This window comes from Oratosquilla oratoria, chromosome 18 (genome assembly GCF_046742065.1).
Source record: "Oratosquilla oratoria isolate Oo_2021 chromosome 18, ASM4674206v1, whole genome shotgun sequence".
NCBI lineage: Eukaryota > Metazoa > Arthropoda > Malacostraca > Stomatopoda > Squillidae > Oratosquilla > Oratosquilla oratoria.
The window spans coordinates 49242409-49260468 of record NC_134794.1 but is presented as its reverse complement, the minus strand read 5'-3'; the positions used below and the strand labels follow the sequence as shown (position 1 = coordinate 49260468).

Genomic DNA, 18060 nt, shown 5'->3' with positions numbered 1-18060 from the left:
ATATAAGATAACTAGAAAATGTATCTTCGTAATGACCATGCATGATAACTATTTTGCCATATAAGAACATATTAGTGAATTGTTTATATAGGAAAATACTAAAAGTAAACATATGAAGTAGAACTATATATCATCAAACATATTCAAGGAATAAGAAATTTATCTAGTTCAAATCGGTCTGTATTATTTTTCCCATCATGCTTTTCATAAATGTCATGAACAACAACAAACAGACGGCTCGCAGGCCTTCGACAGTTTGGGTTCTTGTGAAAAATGCAAAAGTATGAGAAACTCGAGAAGATAGGAGAAGGTAACATTATTTTTGTTGTTTTTTGCTCAATATTTTAATAACAAAATGAAAATTACTGTTTAAGAGTGGTGTTTCCTCAAGTATTATGATATATTAGTATCAATTGATGATGCTGGAAAAACAAACAAAACTATTGGTTTTAGAGTGTAAATGTTTGTTAGGTTCTTTATTATTACTAAACTTTCGAAGAAGCGGAATGACCAAATTATAAGGAGAAAATTAGCAAGATTTAGTATGAATGTGTGTACTATGATATATTACACAAATGAATGCGTTATGCTTCACGTAGGTATAACAGAAATGACAGTACAATACAAGAATCTGGGACATGGAATTTCATTAGGGATGTGACTCCAGAACTATCTCTTGCTTCACTAGTTACTGAGAAACATCAAGAAAGTGGAATTTGTCTTTAAGAGAATGGGTAAATTTTTAAAAGTGCACACCTATTCAATATTGCTATAGAAAATTAAATAATTTTGTAAATTGTAGTACACCAACATAATAAATGTATGTTATTCTTGGCAAAAATCAATAATAGAAAAAGTTGCTAAAAGCTATAAATGAATAAACATAGCCGCTTTGATTACATGAGATGCCATGTTTTGGTAGAGGAGGAGGTAAAGGAAATTAAAGTATGCTAAATTGGTATATTTTAACCTAACCTACCCTGCATTTAGTAATGTAGTACCTGTAATTCTAGAGGTCATCAGGTCATCATTGCCCCTAACCTCTGAATCTATCAAAACAAAGTATGCTAAATTTGTGTATTTTAACCTAACCTACCCACCTAACCCAACCTCCATTTAGTAATGTGGTACCTATAATTCTAAAGATCATCAGGTCGTTGTCATCTCCAACCTCTGAATCTATCAAAACAAATATGGCATCTGAAGCAGTTGACACAACTTTGTTCGTTTCTGCATAGCTTTTGGCAACATTTTCCAATGTTGATTTTCACCAAGAAAAATGCCTTCAACCTTCTCTAGTTCCACTGTTCATTAGTACATATACATCACTTACCTCCTTGCCCATCTCCATTCCTATATGCTTTGTCTCTGCTAACCCCAGGATGTCTATATCCTGTGTTCCATCATATCAAGAATTTCTTCCAGTTTATTGTCTCATGTCTAACTTTGGAGAGTTTCTGAGCATTAATCCTAAAACGTTTCCATGGTTGTCATCGTCTGATCTGTCCTGTATCTAAGGCTGTTCCTTGAGAAATGTAAGCAAAGGTCTATCCACTACTAAGGTACTAAGCTTCACAAACGAGTAAATTAAAAAGGAGAGTATGTCAGAAGGGATGACAGTTGCACTTTGAATAATTGCTGACCATTTGTCCAGTGTTGATGGAATATTTAATGTGGACATAAACAAATGGCTCCTCTGTTCTATTTCTGGGGCATGCTAGAGATATTACCAGTACCTAGAAGAAAAATGAAAGTAGGCTACTAAAAGGGTAAACCAACAAAGAAAGACAGCTATTGATGAAATTGATGAGCTGAAGAAATGAAGGAATACCCTGGACTTGACATCACTGCTTTTGAACAATCTGCTGTCATGTTTCCTGATGAGGCAGAGAAAGCCCACGGAGCAACCAGTCACTCATTGATTGTAAAGTCTAATGGAATGCAGTGCACAGCAGAAAAAAAGCTGCCTTAAAAAAATTGTCTGAAATTGAACAGAGGACAAAAGAACTTCCTGGGTAGTCCGACTTGTGACTGAGGCTTTTTGTGGACATATTACATGTTACTTTGTGTGTGTAGAATGAATAAAGGTAATGTATTGTAGTGGTGTTTGCCATGAACTTTTCATATAGACATGGATTATCCAGAAGGCAAGAGGTGACTACATTCATTGAATCCTACTTCAGCCTACATGTACATGTATGTTACCCAGATTACTTAAGAGTTAGATTACTGCATAAATTTCCATCAAGTTGGGGATTTTTGATACATGTATTTGATATTATAAGCTGTTGAACAATGTGAAACTGTGTGTGTCAAACTTCTAGAAATAAAATATATGTAATTACTCTTGTGATATTCTCTTGTTGAATTTTCTTTTTGTCACTGGCCATCAATGCCCCTTCTAAGTTTTTGCTGTGCCCAGAAATTTGCTTGTGTGCAAACTTTGTTATGTGTGCACCCATGGCAGCAAAGTCATTTTGTTTGTGATGGAAGTGGTAGAGTTAAAAGAGGGAAAAACGGCAATTATTGATTCGATGGTTGGTGAGTTACCAATATTTTTAGAGAATTCATAAGTTGATGTTTGGGTGGAACTTCTTTACTGAGTGGATTTTGATATCATTTGAAAACCTTGTGTACACACATTTTTTCTTTATGTGCACTAGTTGTAAAACATATGTGTACACACATGCGCACAGCTTAGAGGGAATGTTGCTAGCCAGTTTGAACCCAAGTAGACCTTGTCTGGTCACTTAATACAAGGATTAGACCTCCTGTTGTATTGAATAGAGGTTTAACAAACCCAACTTGTACCCTCTAGTCTAATCCCCATCAGCTGTGGTGGTTCTAACTGGACAAGATGTTGCCCTTCAAGTCCATTGGCCTTGAATGGCATTTTCTAGTCATTTTTGCAAGAACTAGGCTATGTAAAACATCCAGGAATTTCTCTACATAGGTACTGAAAAAGTGCAAGAATGAGTAATGAATGGTCCTTAAAAAAGTCATGGAAAAAATAACCTGACAAAGAGTGGGAATCCTGATCTGGAATACTGGTTATAATTTTTCTGTGATTTGATAGAATTGATAGCTACTTTGTCTGGACTAAATTATATGATATTTTGTGGAAATCAAGCATACATTGGTAAATTAAGATGAGTATGCCACATTGTAAACTGCATCCCATACTCAGCCACTATGGCAGATTATAGTAGGGAATCCATCACAACTGTATGCCATATACAAGTAGCCTTCTCTCTTTCCTTCCCACATATGTCACTTTGTGAAGCTTGAAAAATAATAATGTGTATCTAAATCCTTCTAGAATCGCTTACCCCTTCCAGTACTAAACACTGCAAAATAGATTATCAAGAATATAATTTATCACCAGATGTTCATATTACTTCAGTTGGAATATACATGGAATTTTTTGTAATTCATTTTACTCTGTCTAGCACCGGAGTGGTGGAGCAAATAGTGTTTCTGTACAACACAACAAAGTATATACAAACATGCAGAGTGGGGCTTTTCAGAAGACATTTCATTTCATAAACATAATTACAGAACTGTTCATCATTAGAGTCCTTTTTCACTGCAGGAACCTATGGAACTGTATTCAAAGCCAAGAATCGGGAGACCCAGGAGATTGTTGCCTTGAAAAGGGTTCGTTTAGATGATGATGATGAGGTAAGAGCTACAGTAGATGAGTGAATTAACCCTTTCAACACATTGATGTACTCTGAATTTTGCTCTGGCTATAAATAGGCAATTTATACAGCTGAAGTGGGGAATTTTAAACCCTTTCAGCTCCCTGAACTGCATCAAGCTATCTGTATTTAGTTGGAAACAAATTCATGCTGGAAAAGTATGTCACAGTGTTGAAGATGTTTAAGCACCCTAATATGCTTTACCTTTGCATAAGATTACTTATTGTGAGTTAAGTGCTGTACTTGTGTACTGCATATGTCCCTTTCTTCCCTTAGAGTACCTCCTTATATCTATTTTTTATACACTTAAGTTACTACTGTTGGTTCCTTCTCCATCAGGTGCACCCATATCAGCAGACTTTAGTATGAGGACAGTCTGTCAACTAAGCAAAATCCATTAGCATCACTCTGAACAGAATACAACAAAGTCCTTGAGTTGTACTTGCATCTTCCTTATAAAAGAACAGATCATAGTTTTTTGCCTATCCAATTTAATCTAATCTTAAATCTCAAAATGTTATGTTCATTATTTGTCACAGCATTTCTTTACTATATATCCCTTCCAGACTTATAAGTTTCCCATATTCAGCCATAGAACCTTTTATCATAATGCTCCTCTGTACTTCCATTTTCAAGTGTTATGTTGTATCTTCATTAAGGTTTTACTTCCTTGTGTACACTCCAGTTTATTCCTTCATGTATTAGGGAATGCCATAGTCCAGAAATGTATTGTTCATGCTGTAAAGGCATAGTGGGTTTTCCAAGGAGAGTGAAACTATATGCCATTAACTAGTGAAGAATTGTTAGGAGTTATGTCCTACATGTCATGTGGCATTGCTAGAATAAAACTGCTAAACTAGAAAGTATATCTAAAAGGTGTGTGTGGTCAAGAGCCACTAGGTAATTAGAAATGCCCAATGGTAAGTAGGAAGAGTGTTGCACAACTGCTCCGTAAAGGGCTATGTGTGTGTGTGTGGAATGGGAAGACAGGTAATAGCCAGGAAGTGTCAGTAATTCATAATGCTGTTTACAATGAGAGCCAGACTGAAATATCTTCATTGTGGTACATCAGGTTCTCTTGCATCAGAAGTTATTAGATTGCAATTATATTGGATCCCCCAAGGTACTTAGTTGAGAAGAGTGGTTAAATCAGTCTAATTGGTTTTTGATGTGGTTGTGTGTTTTGAATTGGCAACCCTTTTCTAAATTGGAAAGGGCCTTTGGTATATAAATGTAATTATATTTTTTGTTGTCAGGGTGTCCCATCCTCTGCCTTGCGGGAAATCTGTTTACTCAAGGAACTTAAACACAAAAATATTGTTCGACTCCATGATGTGCTGCACTCAGACAAGAAGTTGACACTGGTGTTTGAGCACTGTGACCAGGATCTTAAGAAGTACTTTGACAGCTTGAATGGAGAAATTGATCCAGACATTGTCAAATCTTTCATGTAAGTGACCTCAGAGTTTTGTTTCTATGTATTTCACTTTTGTTTGGCTACTTTTTGTTTTAGTGGCTGAAATTCTTTTGCCTTGGAGCTCAACTCTGTATTTCCTTTCATTTAGAGAAGTCAACAAATGGTTATTCAAATTAGGTGGATGTTCAAGTAGATTTAGATGAGCTAGTACAGTAATCTGAAAAGTTGCTATTGAAAATCAACCCCTTTTAAGGGAGGTGGCTGTGTCAGTGCCTGCACCTGCCATTCACCCATACCACACCCATCCAAAACTCATGTGCTGTCCCTACTATTTTAACTTCTTGTGGATGGATGGTTGTTGTTGTTGTTGTTGTTGTCATTCCCTAGACTGTATGTCCGAGCAGTCCCGTCTCCCCAAGGAAAGCCACAGCCGAAACTGGGTGAATGGTTATCCCTGTCCCCTGCCTCTTATCCAGCCCAGAAGCAATGCACCAAGACAGCAGGGTCCAGCAGATGAAACTGGTTTACCCCCACTACCTCATTACGTGGCAGCCCCTTGTCCACTTCAGAACTTCAGTCCACATATATTTATCATCCATTTATAACTATTCTCTAATGTTACCAATCTCTTGTCCTCTTCCTTTTCTGGTTGTACCCCAAGGCCCCCTTCACCCCATCCATCCATTCCACTATTTGTCTACCCCTGAAGTCCACTCCATCTACATCATAAACGAATAATCCCCATTCAGCCACCCCTGCCATCATAGGTGTATTGCATTTTTTAATAATATTAGGTGTTTGTTCTAGCTGATAATAGCATGTTATTTTTACCTATACATTTATTATTTTTATTCAACAGGTTTCAGCTCCTAAGGGGTCTTGAGTTCTGCCACAGTAGGAATGTTTTACACAGAGATCTCAAGCCTCAGAATTTGTTAATCAATAAGGTTAGTGAAATTAATTGTTTGTGTTTATATCCATTGTCATAATGCTTTATTTATAATGTTGTAATTCTACTTTGTATTAATGCAGTATTAATGTATTCTTTCATTTCATATTTATGTCCATTAATATAATTATTTATACAGTGCCATAAACTCATTTTGCATTTATGTAGTGTTAATGTATTCTTTCATTTAGTATTAACTTTGACTCTTGTTTAGAATTTAGTAATATTACTGCAGCCCTGAAGAATTGATACTTTCTGAGTTGAGCTCAAGCGCACGCGCGCTCTCTCTCTCTCTCTCTATATATATATATATATGTATACATACATACTTCAGCTATATTTCTTCCATATTTTCACATATGGAGATTAACAGCTATTGACTGCTCCACATCTAAAAATAATTCCAATGGTTAATAACCCCAGGTGCTTACAATCTAATTTTCTTTCAATCTCCCAAGAATGGTGAATTAAAACTGGCTGACTTTGGTCTGGCAAGAGCATTTGGTATTCCTGTGCGGTGCTATTCAGCTGAAGTGGTGACTTTGTGGTACAGGCCCCCTGATGTCTTATTTGGGGCCAAGCTCTACAACACATCCATTGACATGTGGAGTGCCGGCTGCATCTTTGCTGGTAAATTACCATTTTTTGGTTCCTTGTACTTGGGTTATTGTCTTGCAGAAGCTCCATGGCCTTCAGGTAAATGGCAAGACCCTAAGGGCTATGTTGTTGATTGCATTGTTTCATTGTCAGTCATCTGTTAATAATCCCTTAAGCACAAGGTACTCTCCCCAGTCAAATAAGTTCATCTGATGTTAGCCATAACAAAATATAAATAGAACATCAAATCCAGTGGGTGAATTGAGACAGCTCCTTTCATTTGGGGGTCAAGCCTCAAGCTGAACAAAATTAAAATGAAATATTCATACTATTGTAGTAAAGAGATTAATATTTACAAGTGACAAATAATAATAATTACTTCAAGTTTCACTGATGAAAATCTGTACATACCACCTTACTACTCCAGTCTTTGACTAGATTTTTTCCACCCCCAGAATTGGCCAATGCAGGTCGCCCCCTTTTCCCAGGAAGCGATGTGGACGACCAGTTGAAACGCATCTTCAAGCTGCTAGGAACACCCACAGAGGACACCTGGCCTGGGATGACTTCATTACCTGACTATAAGACCTTTCCTCTTTATCAAGCCACCATGACACTCACACAGGTTTGCCCCAAACTTCACAGCAAGGGCAGAGACCTGTTACAGGTACAAAGTTTTCTTTTTTTCTTGATTATTCCATATGATATGTAGGAGTACCCTAGTGCTTGGAGAGAAAGATTTTTTTTTTTTTTTTTTCTCCCATTAGTTCACCAGTATTGAACATATGTAATTTCATTGCCCATGCATGTATGACCATGGATATTACACATGACTCTTTATCCACAGCGACTTCTGATATGCAATCCAGCCTTGAGGATGAGTGCTGAGGATGCCATGACTCACGCTTACTTCGCAGACCTTCCACCTTCCATTCGTAATGGGTAGAGGCAGATGAGGCGGGGAGGGAAGGAAGAGATGCTCATGTTTGTGTGCAAGAGAGGAGCAGCAGCAGGGAAAGTTTTATCAAGATACAAGAAATAGAGCAATAGTGGAGAGTGAATTAGAAGTATACATCTGGAAAAAGGACCTAGAAGGGAACAGAAAACAAAAGATATCAAGTGGATTTTGAAAAACCCAAGAGGAGGACAGTGAACAGTAGGTGCCAAGTGATAATAGAATGCATCTTGAAGGTGGGTGACATACCTTAGAGGTCACATGTCGTAAAGAAGAATGTCTGGGAATGTTAAGTATGAGCTTTCACTCTCATTCTCTTTCTCTCTCTCTTTCTCTCTTAAACCTCCAGCACAAGCAGACTGTGTTTCCAATGGAATAAAAGGCTTTAATTCAAGATAAAATAAAAAAATTATTAAAAAAAAAAGTAAAAGAAAAGCTTCATAGTGGAGATATGAAGCCCAAGAAGAGACTTTGTTATTGATGACAGCCAAGAGAAAAAAGGTTCATTGTCAAGTAAGATAATTCTATGAAAGGAGCTTCATTGTCAGGTATATAAAAGAAAAGCTTAATGAAAAGACTTTATTATAAGGCCAAGAAAAAAAAAGGACTTTATTTGAGGGTAAACAAAAGCCAAATGCAAAGACTTCATCATGGGGTAGATTAAACAAAAGCCAAATGAATTTTTACCATGTTTTTAGATTAAGGTTAGAATCCCTATATGTGTATATATAGATACTTTAATAGATTTTGATACCATTAAATCTGGTTTACTTTGGATATGTTTCCTATAAAGGAAAAGTTTGGTTTGGATATTGTGTTCATACTTAAAACAGAAACCTATCACAGCACTGGAATTTATTAAACTTGTAATACAATCAACTAGTATATTGTCATCAGGTTCTGTTTCTTTGATCTACTGCACCATCATATCTACTTATAGTGGAGGTTATTTAATGAATGGGTTATATTCTTTTCAAGTTGTTAATTTGTGGTTGTTTTCTCAATAGTGAAGGTGAGCTCAAATATAGTTAATGTTGTTTACAGAGTCAGTTCCTGATGTTTTTCATTATGTAAGTGGCGAGTACAAAGTTTGAAAATCAAGTGTTTCACATTGGAAAAGAATTCTCTTTCATCAGCTTATACAGAATCAACAAGTATTATAAATGGGGATAAACTGGGTATCTGCTTAGGAACTTACATACATATGCCAAAGGCTTTTTCCCCCTATGTGGGGGGTAGCCACAAAGAAGGAGAGAATGACAGCAGGCTGGAGGTGAGCATTAAGGGTGAAAGACTAGAGGAAGTGGATAGTTTTAGATACTTGGGTGCGAATGTGGCAGGAAAGGGAGGAGTGGGGGTGGAGGTAGAATGTAGATTGAGAGAAGCGAGTAAATGCCTTGGTGGATTGAAAAGTGTAATGAGAAATAGACATCTGGGAATGGATGCTAAGAGGAGGTTATATGAAGGAGTGATTGTACCAACAGCATTGTATGGGGCAGAAACATGGAACATGAGAGAGGAAGAGAGAAGGAGTTTGAATGTGTTTGAGATGAAATGTCTGAGAAGTATGATAGGGGTTACTAGGCTGGATAGAGTAAGAAATGAGGAGGAGAACAGGGGTGGAAAGGGAACTGGGAGATAGGGTTGATGAAAGGATATTAGGATGGTTTGGACACATGGAAAGAATGAGTGAAGAAAGATTAGTAAAAGAAGTATGGAAGGCAGAGGTGGAAGGAGTGAATATGAGGGGGCATCCTAGGATGAGATGGATGGATGGATGGGGTGAAAGGGGCATTACAAAAGAGAGGAAGGACGGGAGAGGACAGAAGATAGGGGTGAATGGGTAGGGGTTGTGTATAGATGATGCTATGATGCATGAGGGGGAGTGGGTGGGGGTTGGGGGGTGAGGAAGTATGTATGAAAAAAAAAATTGACGCAGCCCGAAGGGATTTCTCCCCGTCTTCTCCTTTTCTGCATGAGGGGACGGAGAGGGGGGGGTCGCTGAATTTATGAAGCGGCCTTGCTGTGGATGTGCTGTGTCTTGCGACACTGCTTCTGACCCAGGGCAGTGGACAGGATGCAGGGATGACCCATCATCCAGGAGGTGCCAAGATGAGAGGGAGGGAGGAGGGTGGAGGGGAGTGGAATAAATAGGAAATGGAATGGGTGGGAGTGGTTTCTATGCCTTTTTCTTTGTGGCTACCTTCTGCTTAGGAACTTACCAGAAGCAAATATCTCAGGCCAGAAGTTGCAACAACAGTGATATAGTTATTGTGGGTGCATTTGCTCTTGCTGGATGTAATGAAGAACTGGGTAGCTAAGTCAAAAGTACACTTCTGCATTATTCACAACTAGAACCTGTTGGACCACGTATCTCGTCTCATCAATTCATGGATGAAAGGTTGCCTGAGTCTGTTACGCTGCTTGCATCAAAGTCAGTGCAGTGAGGGATAGCTCTTCCACATTAGGACCTAACAACCAGAGCTAGGTTAGCTCCTTTGCCTCATCATGTGACAACCCCCCCCCCTCATCCACTCAGAATAATTTATAAAGTAGAGGAGACCATCCTTTCAGGCCATGTCATCCCTTCATCCATTCTCTCTTTTCTTTTGCATTCTTCCCTGCTTGACAGACATTCCATGTGTAATCAAAACCCCCCTTCACCCCATCCATCCACCTCATTCTCAGTATTTCTCTCAGTCTCGCTCCATCCCTTTCTGACTTTTACTCATTGCTATTTATTTTTCCTCTCTCATTCATTCTTTTCCTATGCACCAAACCATTTTGCCATTCTCTGATCTTTCATAACGTTTCCTTTCCCATCCCCATTATCTGCTTCACCTCCACATTTCTCACTGTATCCTGTCTTGAACAGATACCATATATCCTGAACACCTACTTAGGGTTGGAAATGCCTTATCATTGATTATTAAAGTGCAATATTTTCCACAAGGATAGAAATGCTGTTGAATTATTGGTAATCATTAAATTGCATAAAGTAATTGGAACAGTGTTCTATTTTATCATTGTATGCAAGAGGCTAAGTGATTCAGTCATTGCCCAGTTAAGTTTATAATTATGTCTACAAGAAAATATACTACCTGGCTACATGAGGATACATACATGTTTATATGTAACACAGTACTATACAATGCAGTAGGGTAGATTGACTTCAGTTTTGTCTTCTGTAAATCAATTCAAAATTTGAAGGGAAGTATGCTTGATCTCGATACTTTAGGCACATACACATACAGGTATGTATATATCAAAAGCCCCTTCCCCCTTATAAGAGGATGGACAGATCATAGTGCACACACACATTACAAAGATAATTAAAGCCCCTCCCATCTCGGCACCTTGTGGATGAAGGGTCATCCTTGCCCTCTGCCACACCGCAGGAAGGTCCAACATCCAGAGCTAGTGTACCTCCACCACTTCGTTATATGGCAATCCTATTCACTCATCCATTTGAAACAACTTACAGAGCAAACAAGAACATCTCTCTAAGCTGTATCATCCCCTCATCCATTCACTAACTCCTTCCATTCCATGACCCCACCATTCACTAATGCATGCAACCACAAGTATTTAAAATTCTCCACTTCTGGCCTCACATTCCTTATGTTCACATCCAACCTTCCCACCATCATCACTTCTCCCTCATCACTACTCTTACCCACATTTACTTACAACTTTCTCCTCTTGCACAGCCTGCCTAACTCAGCCACAAACTGTTTCATTCTCCTCTCAAATTCAGCCCCAAGTGCACTGTCATCTGCAAACAACAACTGACTTGCCTCCCACTTTCTGCCACCCTCCAAACCTCCGTAGTATCTGTATTTAGCATTTACCAACATCACATAGTCCTGGTGCAGGCCCTTTCATTCACCTCAGCTTATTCATTTTCTTCCATTCCCAAACCTTATGTTTGCCCTACCATTCATGTAAAATCTTTTGACCACCTTCAAGCATCTTCCTCCTATACCATCCACCCAGAACACCTCTCTGGCATATGCCCTTTCTAATTGCATGAAAGCTCAAAATGCATCCTTAACCTTTGCCAAAAACTTCTCACATAGCTGTCTTGCTAAACAATTGATCTATGCACCCTCTTCCTCCCAACCACCAAAGTTCCTCCCCAATTACTTCATCTGTTGTTCTCCTAGGCCTCTCAAGTAGCTCCCATTCAACAGACTGATTCCTCTAAAATTTCTACATTCATAATTGTCTGCCTTCCCTTTGTATAGTGAAACTGTATACAGTCAGTGCCCAAAGTGATGGTGCAAAATGTGCTGCAACATCACTCTTGGCACAAAACAAGATACCCTCTAAAAACATTGCTCAAGTTCACTGAGTTTATCAACATACAAATGGTTGTCTCAAGAAAGTGCCCATAGGCAATGCACCACGTTTTGTTGCATTGGTGTGAGCTGGCCCTTCATACTGAGTGGATGTGTGAGGGTTTCTGTTTTACCTTGTGTATCTTGCACAAGACAATGCATTACTCTCACATCTCTTATGTGAGAGTGGGACCAAGAAAAGAGTTATCAGAAGAGCAAATTGCAGCTATAATTTCTCTGAGCCATGTTGGAAACGACAACAAAGAAATAGCTTCTATCATGGGTGTAGCACTGCATAGCATGCAAAAGTGGACAAATAAAAGCAGGGTCGCAGGAAGCAATGGCCCACCACTTCAAAAGAAAAGGTCAGGGCTAATTTATGTGACTTCTGAGTGAATCTTGGAGGTGCTGAAGCATCTGGTGGACAGTGAGCCTCACATTAGTGCAAAAGAATTGAAGGAAAAGAACCCAAGGCTCCTTCAGGATGTCTCGTTGCACACAATACAGAAACTCCTTTGTAGTGATCTCAAATTCAAGTACTGTGCATCACAAAAGAAGCCCATTTTGAGAGCATTGGTAAAGAAGAAAAGATTACTGTTTTGTCATAAATAATACACTTGGGATACAGAGAAGTGGAAGACAGTTGTGTGGTCTGATGAGGCCACCTTTTCAATTACTAGCAAGCAAGGGGGAAAGGTCTGGTTGTGTCCTGCCTCAGATCCTTACCTCCCAAAGTACACTGAGGGGATCTTAAAACACCCTGATAATGTGATGGTCTGGGAGCATTTGGGTATCACAGCATTGGGGATTTAGTGATGTTATCAAAGAACCTCACATTGAACAAAGAACATTATCTTGAGCTTCTTGTTGACCACTTAGAGGACTGTTTCACATCCTGCAAAAATGAAACATCTATGCAGGATAGTGCATGAGCTCACACCACTAAACTGGTCTGTGAATGGTTTGAGTGGGTGGGTAACAACTACATCAAAGGCTGGCCAAGTAATTGTCCTAATCTAAATCCCATGGAAAACCTGTGAAGCTTGATGAAATGCTGATTACAGGGCTGCAACACAACCCCTTCCAGGAGATCTGGAGTAATCTGGAATTATTCCTCCTGCAAATCCTGGTTTATCTGTACCCAAACATCTCCAGAGCTGCCTGAAGAGGAAGGGCCACCCAACAGAATATTCTATCTATATACCAAGGGCTTTTTCCCCCTTACAAGGGAGGTAGCCAAGTCAGAAGGAACTTACCCACTCTTGACCCATTGAAACTCCAATTCTCCACCCTTTCCTCCATCCTATCTTATCTCCTTATGGATAAGGGGTCATCCCTGTATCCTGCTCACTGCTCTGGGTCAGAACCAATGCAGCAAGACACAGTACATCCACAGCAAGGCCACTTCACTTAATCAGTGACACCCCCCACCCCACCTCCATCCCCTCATTCAGAAAAAAAGCAGACAGGGAGAAATTCCTTCTGGATGCATCAGAATATCATTCACACATAATCATTCCCTACACCCCCCCCCATTCCCTTGCATCACAGTATCATTTGTAAACAGCTATTTTCCACTCACCCCTATTTCCTGCCTTCTCCCTTCCTCCCTTGATAGAGATTCCCCTCTTGCTCAACACCCCTTTCACCCCATCCATCCATCTCATCCTTGGTTGTCCCCCAAAGTTCACTCCATCCACCTCTGCCTTCCTCACCTCTTTTACTAATCTTTATTCGCCCATTCTTTTCATGTTTTCATGTGTCCAAACCATCCCAGTACTCTCTCATCAGTCCTATTTGCCATCTTTTCCACCCTCTCCTCCTCACCTTGTTTCTCACTATCCAACATTGTAACCCATATCATACTTCACAGACATTTCATCTCAAACACATTAAAACTCTATGTATCTCTTAAATCCTAAGTCTCTGCCTCATACAATGCTATCATTGCAATCACCCCTTCATATAATCTTGTAGCATCCATTCACAAATGCCTATTTCTCATGACACTTTTTAATCCCCCAAGGCATTTACTTCTCTTAATCTACAATTTGCCTCCACCACTCCCTTTCCAGCCAGATGCAACCCAAAATACCTAAAGCTATCCACTTCCTTTAGCCTCTCTCTTTTAAGACTTAATTCCAACTCACTGCTATCCTCTCCCCTTGTACATATCATTACTTTACTTTTACCCATATTTACCTTCAACTTTCTATTGCATACCTTCCCAAACTCCACTAACTGCCTTAATCCCCTCTCTGACCCTGCCACAAGTGCAGTGTCATCAGCAAACAACAACTGGCTCAACTCCCACTTTTCTCCGTTTTATTTAACCATCTCCAGTCCTCTGCCCATTACCCTTGGTTTTACCTCGTGCACCACCCCATCCATGTACACATTGAACAACCATGGCAACATGACACATCCCTGACACAGCCCCACCTTTACCTCAAATTACTGTCTTTTTCCATTCCCAATTTTAACAAAAGCTCTTCTACTCTTGTAAAAATTCTTGATTGCTTTTAACAGCTTTCCCCCAATCCCATATATCTGAAAAACCTCCCACAGTGCCTTCCTATCTACCTGGTCATAAGCCTATTCCAAATCCATAAAGACCCAAAAAAACATCCTTACCTTTTGCTAAAGTCTTCTCTCATGTCTGCCTTACCACAAAAATTAGATCCATGTAACCCTTACCTTTCCTAAACCCTCACTGTTCCTCACCAATTACTCCCTCAGTTCCTCTCCTAATCCTTTCAATTAAAACCCTCCCATATGCCTTCCCAACAACATTCAACAAACTGATCCCTCTAAAAGTACTACTCTCATTTGTCCCCTTTTCCCTTGTAAAGTGGGATTATACATGCACTCCTCCAGCACTCTACTCTCCCATAGACACACATTAAACAACCTCACTAACCAGTCCACTATTACTGTACCTCCCTTCTTCAGACATTCTGCATGACACCCATCTAACCCAGGTGCCTTACCTGCTCTCGTCATTTTCAAAACCTTGCACCTCATAAAACAAAGTATTAGAGGTAAAATGAGTACAATATAACTATTTTCTGTAGGCCTTTGTTGTGTGTGAAGCAAAAAACTTGTGGCACCATTACTTTGGGCACTGACTGTATATCCTCCTCCCATTTACTGTTACATTTCCTTCCATGAGACACACATTAAACAATCTCAACAGCCAATCCTTTGTCAGACATTCCACATGACAAGTGTCCAACCTGGTTGACTTTATGTGGTACCTTACCTATGCAGCAATGTGGTTTGTATGATAGAACAATTTGTTTAGGTTAACACAAAATTGTTCTTAAAATGGCAGCTGTTTGAATCTTACTCGCCTCTCCTCAGAGGTGGACTAAAATCACAGTAGGGTCAGGGTAGGTTGGGGGGAGGAACTGGTTTAACAACCCTGGTGTATATTGTTCTTTTGATTTAAGATTTACAATAGGAATATCATTGATATGTGGCAGTCAAATAAATGTTCTCCAAAATTAGTTTTTAAGCAAAGGAGGAATTGATTATGGAATATTCCATTTGTAATACATCATGTCAATACTTGAAAAACATTTTATTTCTTTAGGTTTCAATTTTAAGAATATCAGGTAAAGGATTCCCAACCATTAGTACTTACAAATATTTGCATAATTCTTTAAGTCAGGGGTTCTTAACCTTTTTTTCTCAAATTCCCCACTTTTTAGTGAGCCAACTCTCCGTTTCCCATCAGTGACAACAAGAAGACACCAGAAACAAACAAAAAGAAGCAAAAACACATCAATTAAAAAAAAAAAAAAAAAAACAGTGGTTCTTCTGTCCGACCTGTCATTCCCCACTTGGCAACTCTGCCATTCCCCACCAGTGGGGAATTCCCCACAGGTTAAGAACCACTGCTTTAAGTGATGAGAAAGGTTAAGAGGATCTACATCTGGCACCATGTTCTGTTCTATCCTTGTGAATTTTTGTTCTTCTGTACAGATGAACAGGTGATAAAATTATGCCAGGAAGCTTTTAGTTCTGTGTGTTCAGGTTGTCAGGTCAGGTAGCTGTTGGATTCAAATGTAATGTCAGTCAGCATCATGTGAGGCATGACTGAAAACATTGTGCCACAGCAGTAAACAGTTGGTTTGTAATTCCTAGATCTCAATAGACTAAGTTTTTTCCCATTGTGTAACTGCACACCAATTACCAAAAGTGTAATTCTATCTAGTTTGATTTGTGCAATGTGTATTTCTGTGCTAAGTTTGAATGGAGTGCAGCATCAGCTAATGATAGTTATTAATTCCAGCAGAAGTTTAAGGTTGAATGGAAATTGATGGTAACAGTCAAAAGGTGTGATCATGATTAAAATTATGATTGTATTATTTAAAGATTTTTGTTATGATTGTATTATTGTTTTATTTAAAGATTTTTTTTTGTTACATTGTATATTTTTTATTCCTTTAGATATAAATTTTCTCGTGTTTCTATTGCTGTATCCTGCCCTGCTTCTGACCCAAGCAGTGCGACAGGGGACAGGAATGATCCCTTATCCAAAAGGTGTTAGATGGGTGGGACCAATTTTTTTTAGATGGGTGTAGGGTGGCTGCTTTGACTCAGCTACCTCACTTGATAAGGGCAAAAAAAATGCCTTTTGGTGAGTGTGTATATGTATGTACCATATTTGACAGCTTTTATATATATATATATATATACTTTTTTTAATCAGTCTGGATCTTAAAAAGCCAAGGTTCAGCTTAGTGGTAGTGGCTAGTGGTAAATATATGGCAGCATTTTCCCTTTAATCAAACCAGAAACATTTTTTGCACACGTGATCACTAAAAAAAATCCAATGTGTAACAAGTCGTACTTACTGATAATTATATGAAATAACACACCGGAAGAAATTAAGTGATTATGCTTAACCATGCATGTACCAAAACAGTGCCTGCCCAAATTGAGGTTTCTTATAACCCATCAAATATGGTATATATTGCTGCATTGCCTCTGACTTTCATCTTTGAGGATGTAAGATGGAAGTGACAACAGATGGGTATGGGATGAGTGTATGTTTTAACATGACCATCCCTTCTATAATAGGGAAATGCCCTTTTGGCATGTGTACTTGTGAATATATAGCTCTTTCCATGGGTTCCTTTTCAGACTTGAATTTTGAAGAGAAAATGCCATGTTAATGAAATAGTCTACAGTTGCACTTGAATACTTCCTTTAGAGACATCACCCAGCACTAAGATATTAATGTGAAATTAAATTCTCAATAGCTATTGCATGCCTGAACTGCATATGTCACACAGATCAGTTGGTCACCTTGTAGCTTGTATTTTTTCTTATAGGAGACCCTTGCCTTCCATGGTGGCCACAGCCACTAGAACCTCCTAAAGATTTTTCCAGGAAGAAATGCTGGACAGTTGTCCATGTTGTGAAATTGTGGGGCTGCTTGTCACTGGTTAGTTAGAGGAAGGGAGTAGTTATCAGTCATAAGTTCCCACTTGAATTTTTTTTTTATATAATAATGATAATGGAGGTAAGATGATAGAAGCTGGCAAGAGTTTTAGGTTTGGTTAAGGAAGTGAGTACCAACTCCAACTCCTTATATCTGTATCTTTGGATATAGGCAAGGTAGTTCATGGACTTGCAAAATTGTGGTAGAGAGATGATTTTTTCAACATCCATCATGTGGGAACCACACTGTGGAGGAATTTATCACTTATCCATCTACTCTATGTAAATGCAATTCTGACAGACATACTAATGGTTATGTCTAACAACTTGGCAGCTACAGGAGTCTTGGGAAGTGAAAAGTGAAACTGATCTTTTTTCCTTTTACACAAGGATGGATAAAAGTTGAGCCACCCCTGTTACAAGGGGGAAGGGGTCTTTTGGTATATGTTTGCATGTATTTTTATTATTATTGTTATATATTATCATCATTATTGGGTGGGAGTGGATTTATACCTTTTGACTTTGGCTACCTCCTTTGTAAGGGGGAAAAAGCTCTTTGTATATGTATCATCATTATTATTATAAATATATATATACACATGTATATACATATACACACACACACAGGATGAAACTTGAATTTATAGAAT

General features: G+C 38.8%; 1 protein-coding gene across 1 annotated transcript; it reads left to right on the top strand.

The window, feature by feature from the left end:
- Positions 1 to 167: 167 nt before the first annotated feature.
- On the top strand, positions 168 to 16389 carry LOC143035211 (cyclin-dependent kinase 5). The gene is made up of 7 exons (XM_076201939.1): positions 168 to 310; positions 3593 to 3681; positions 4958 to 5151; positions 5978 to 6065; positions 6526 to 6697; positions 7120 to 7331; positions 7512 to 16389. The coding sequence occupies exons 1-7, from the start codon at positions 274 to 276 to the stop codon at positions 7608 to 7610; spliced, it is 891 nt and encodes a 296-aa protein (XP_076058054.1). The 5' UTR covers positions 168 to 273; the 3' UTR covers positions 7611 to 16389.
- Positions 16390 to 18060: the final 1671 nt, after the last annotated feature.

Bases quoted from the DNA above. Each gene is read 5' to 3' on its own strand.
- LOC143035211 (XM_076201939.1), top strand. From the start codon at position 274: ATGCAAAAGTATGAGAAACTCGAGAAGATAGGAGAAG. The intron at 311-3,592 runs GTAACATTATTT...TTTTCACTGCAG, and splicing joins ACTCGAGAAGATAGGAGAAG to GAACCTATGGAACTGTATTC. The intron at 6,698-7,119 runs GTAAATTACCAT...TTCCACCCCCAG, and splicing joins TGCCGGCTGCATCTTTGCTG to AATTGGCCAATGCAGGTCGC.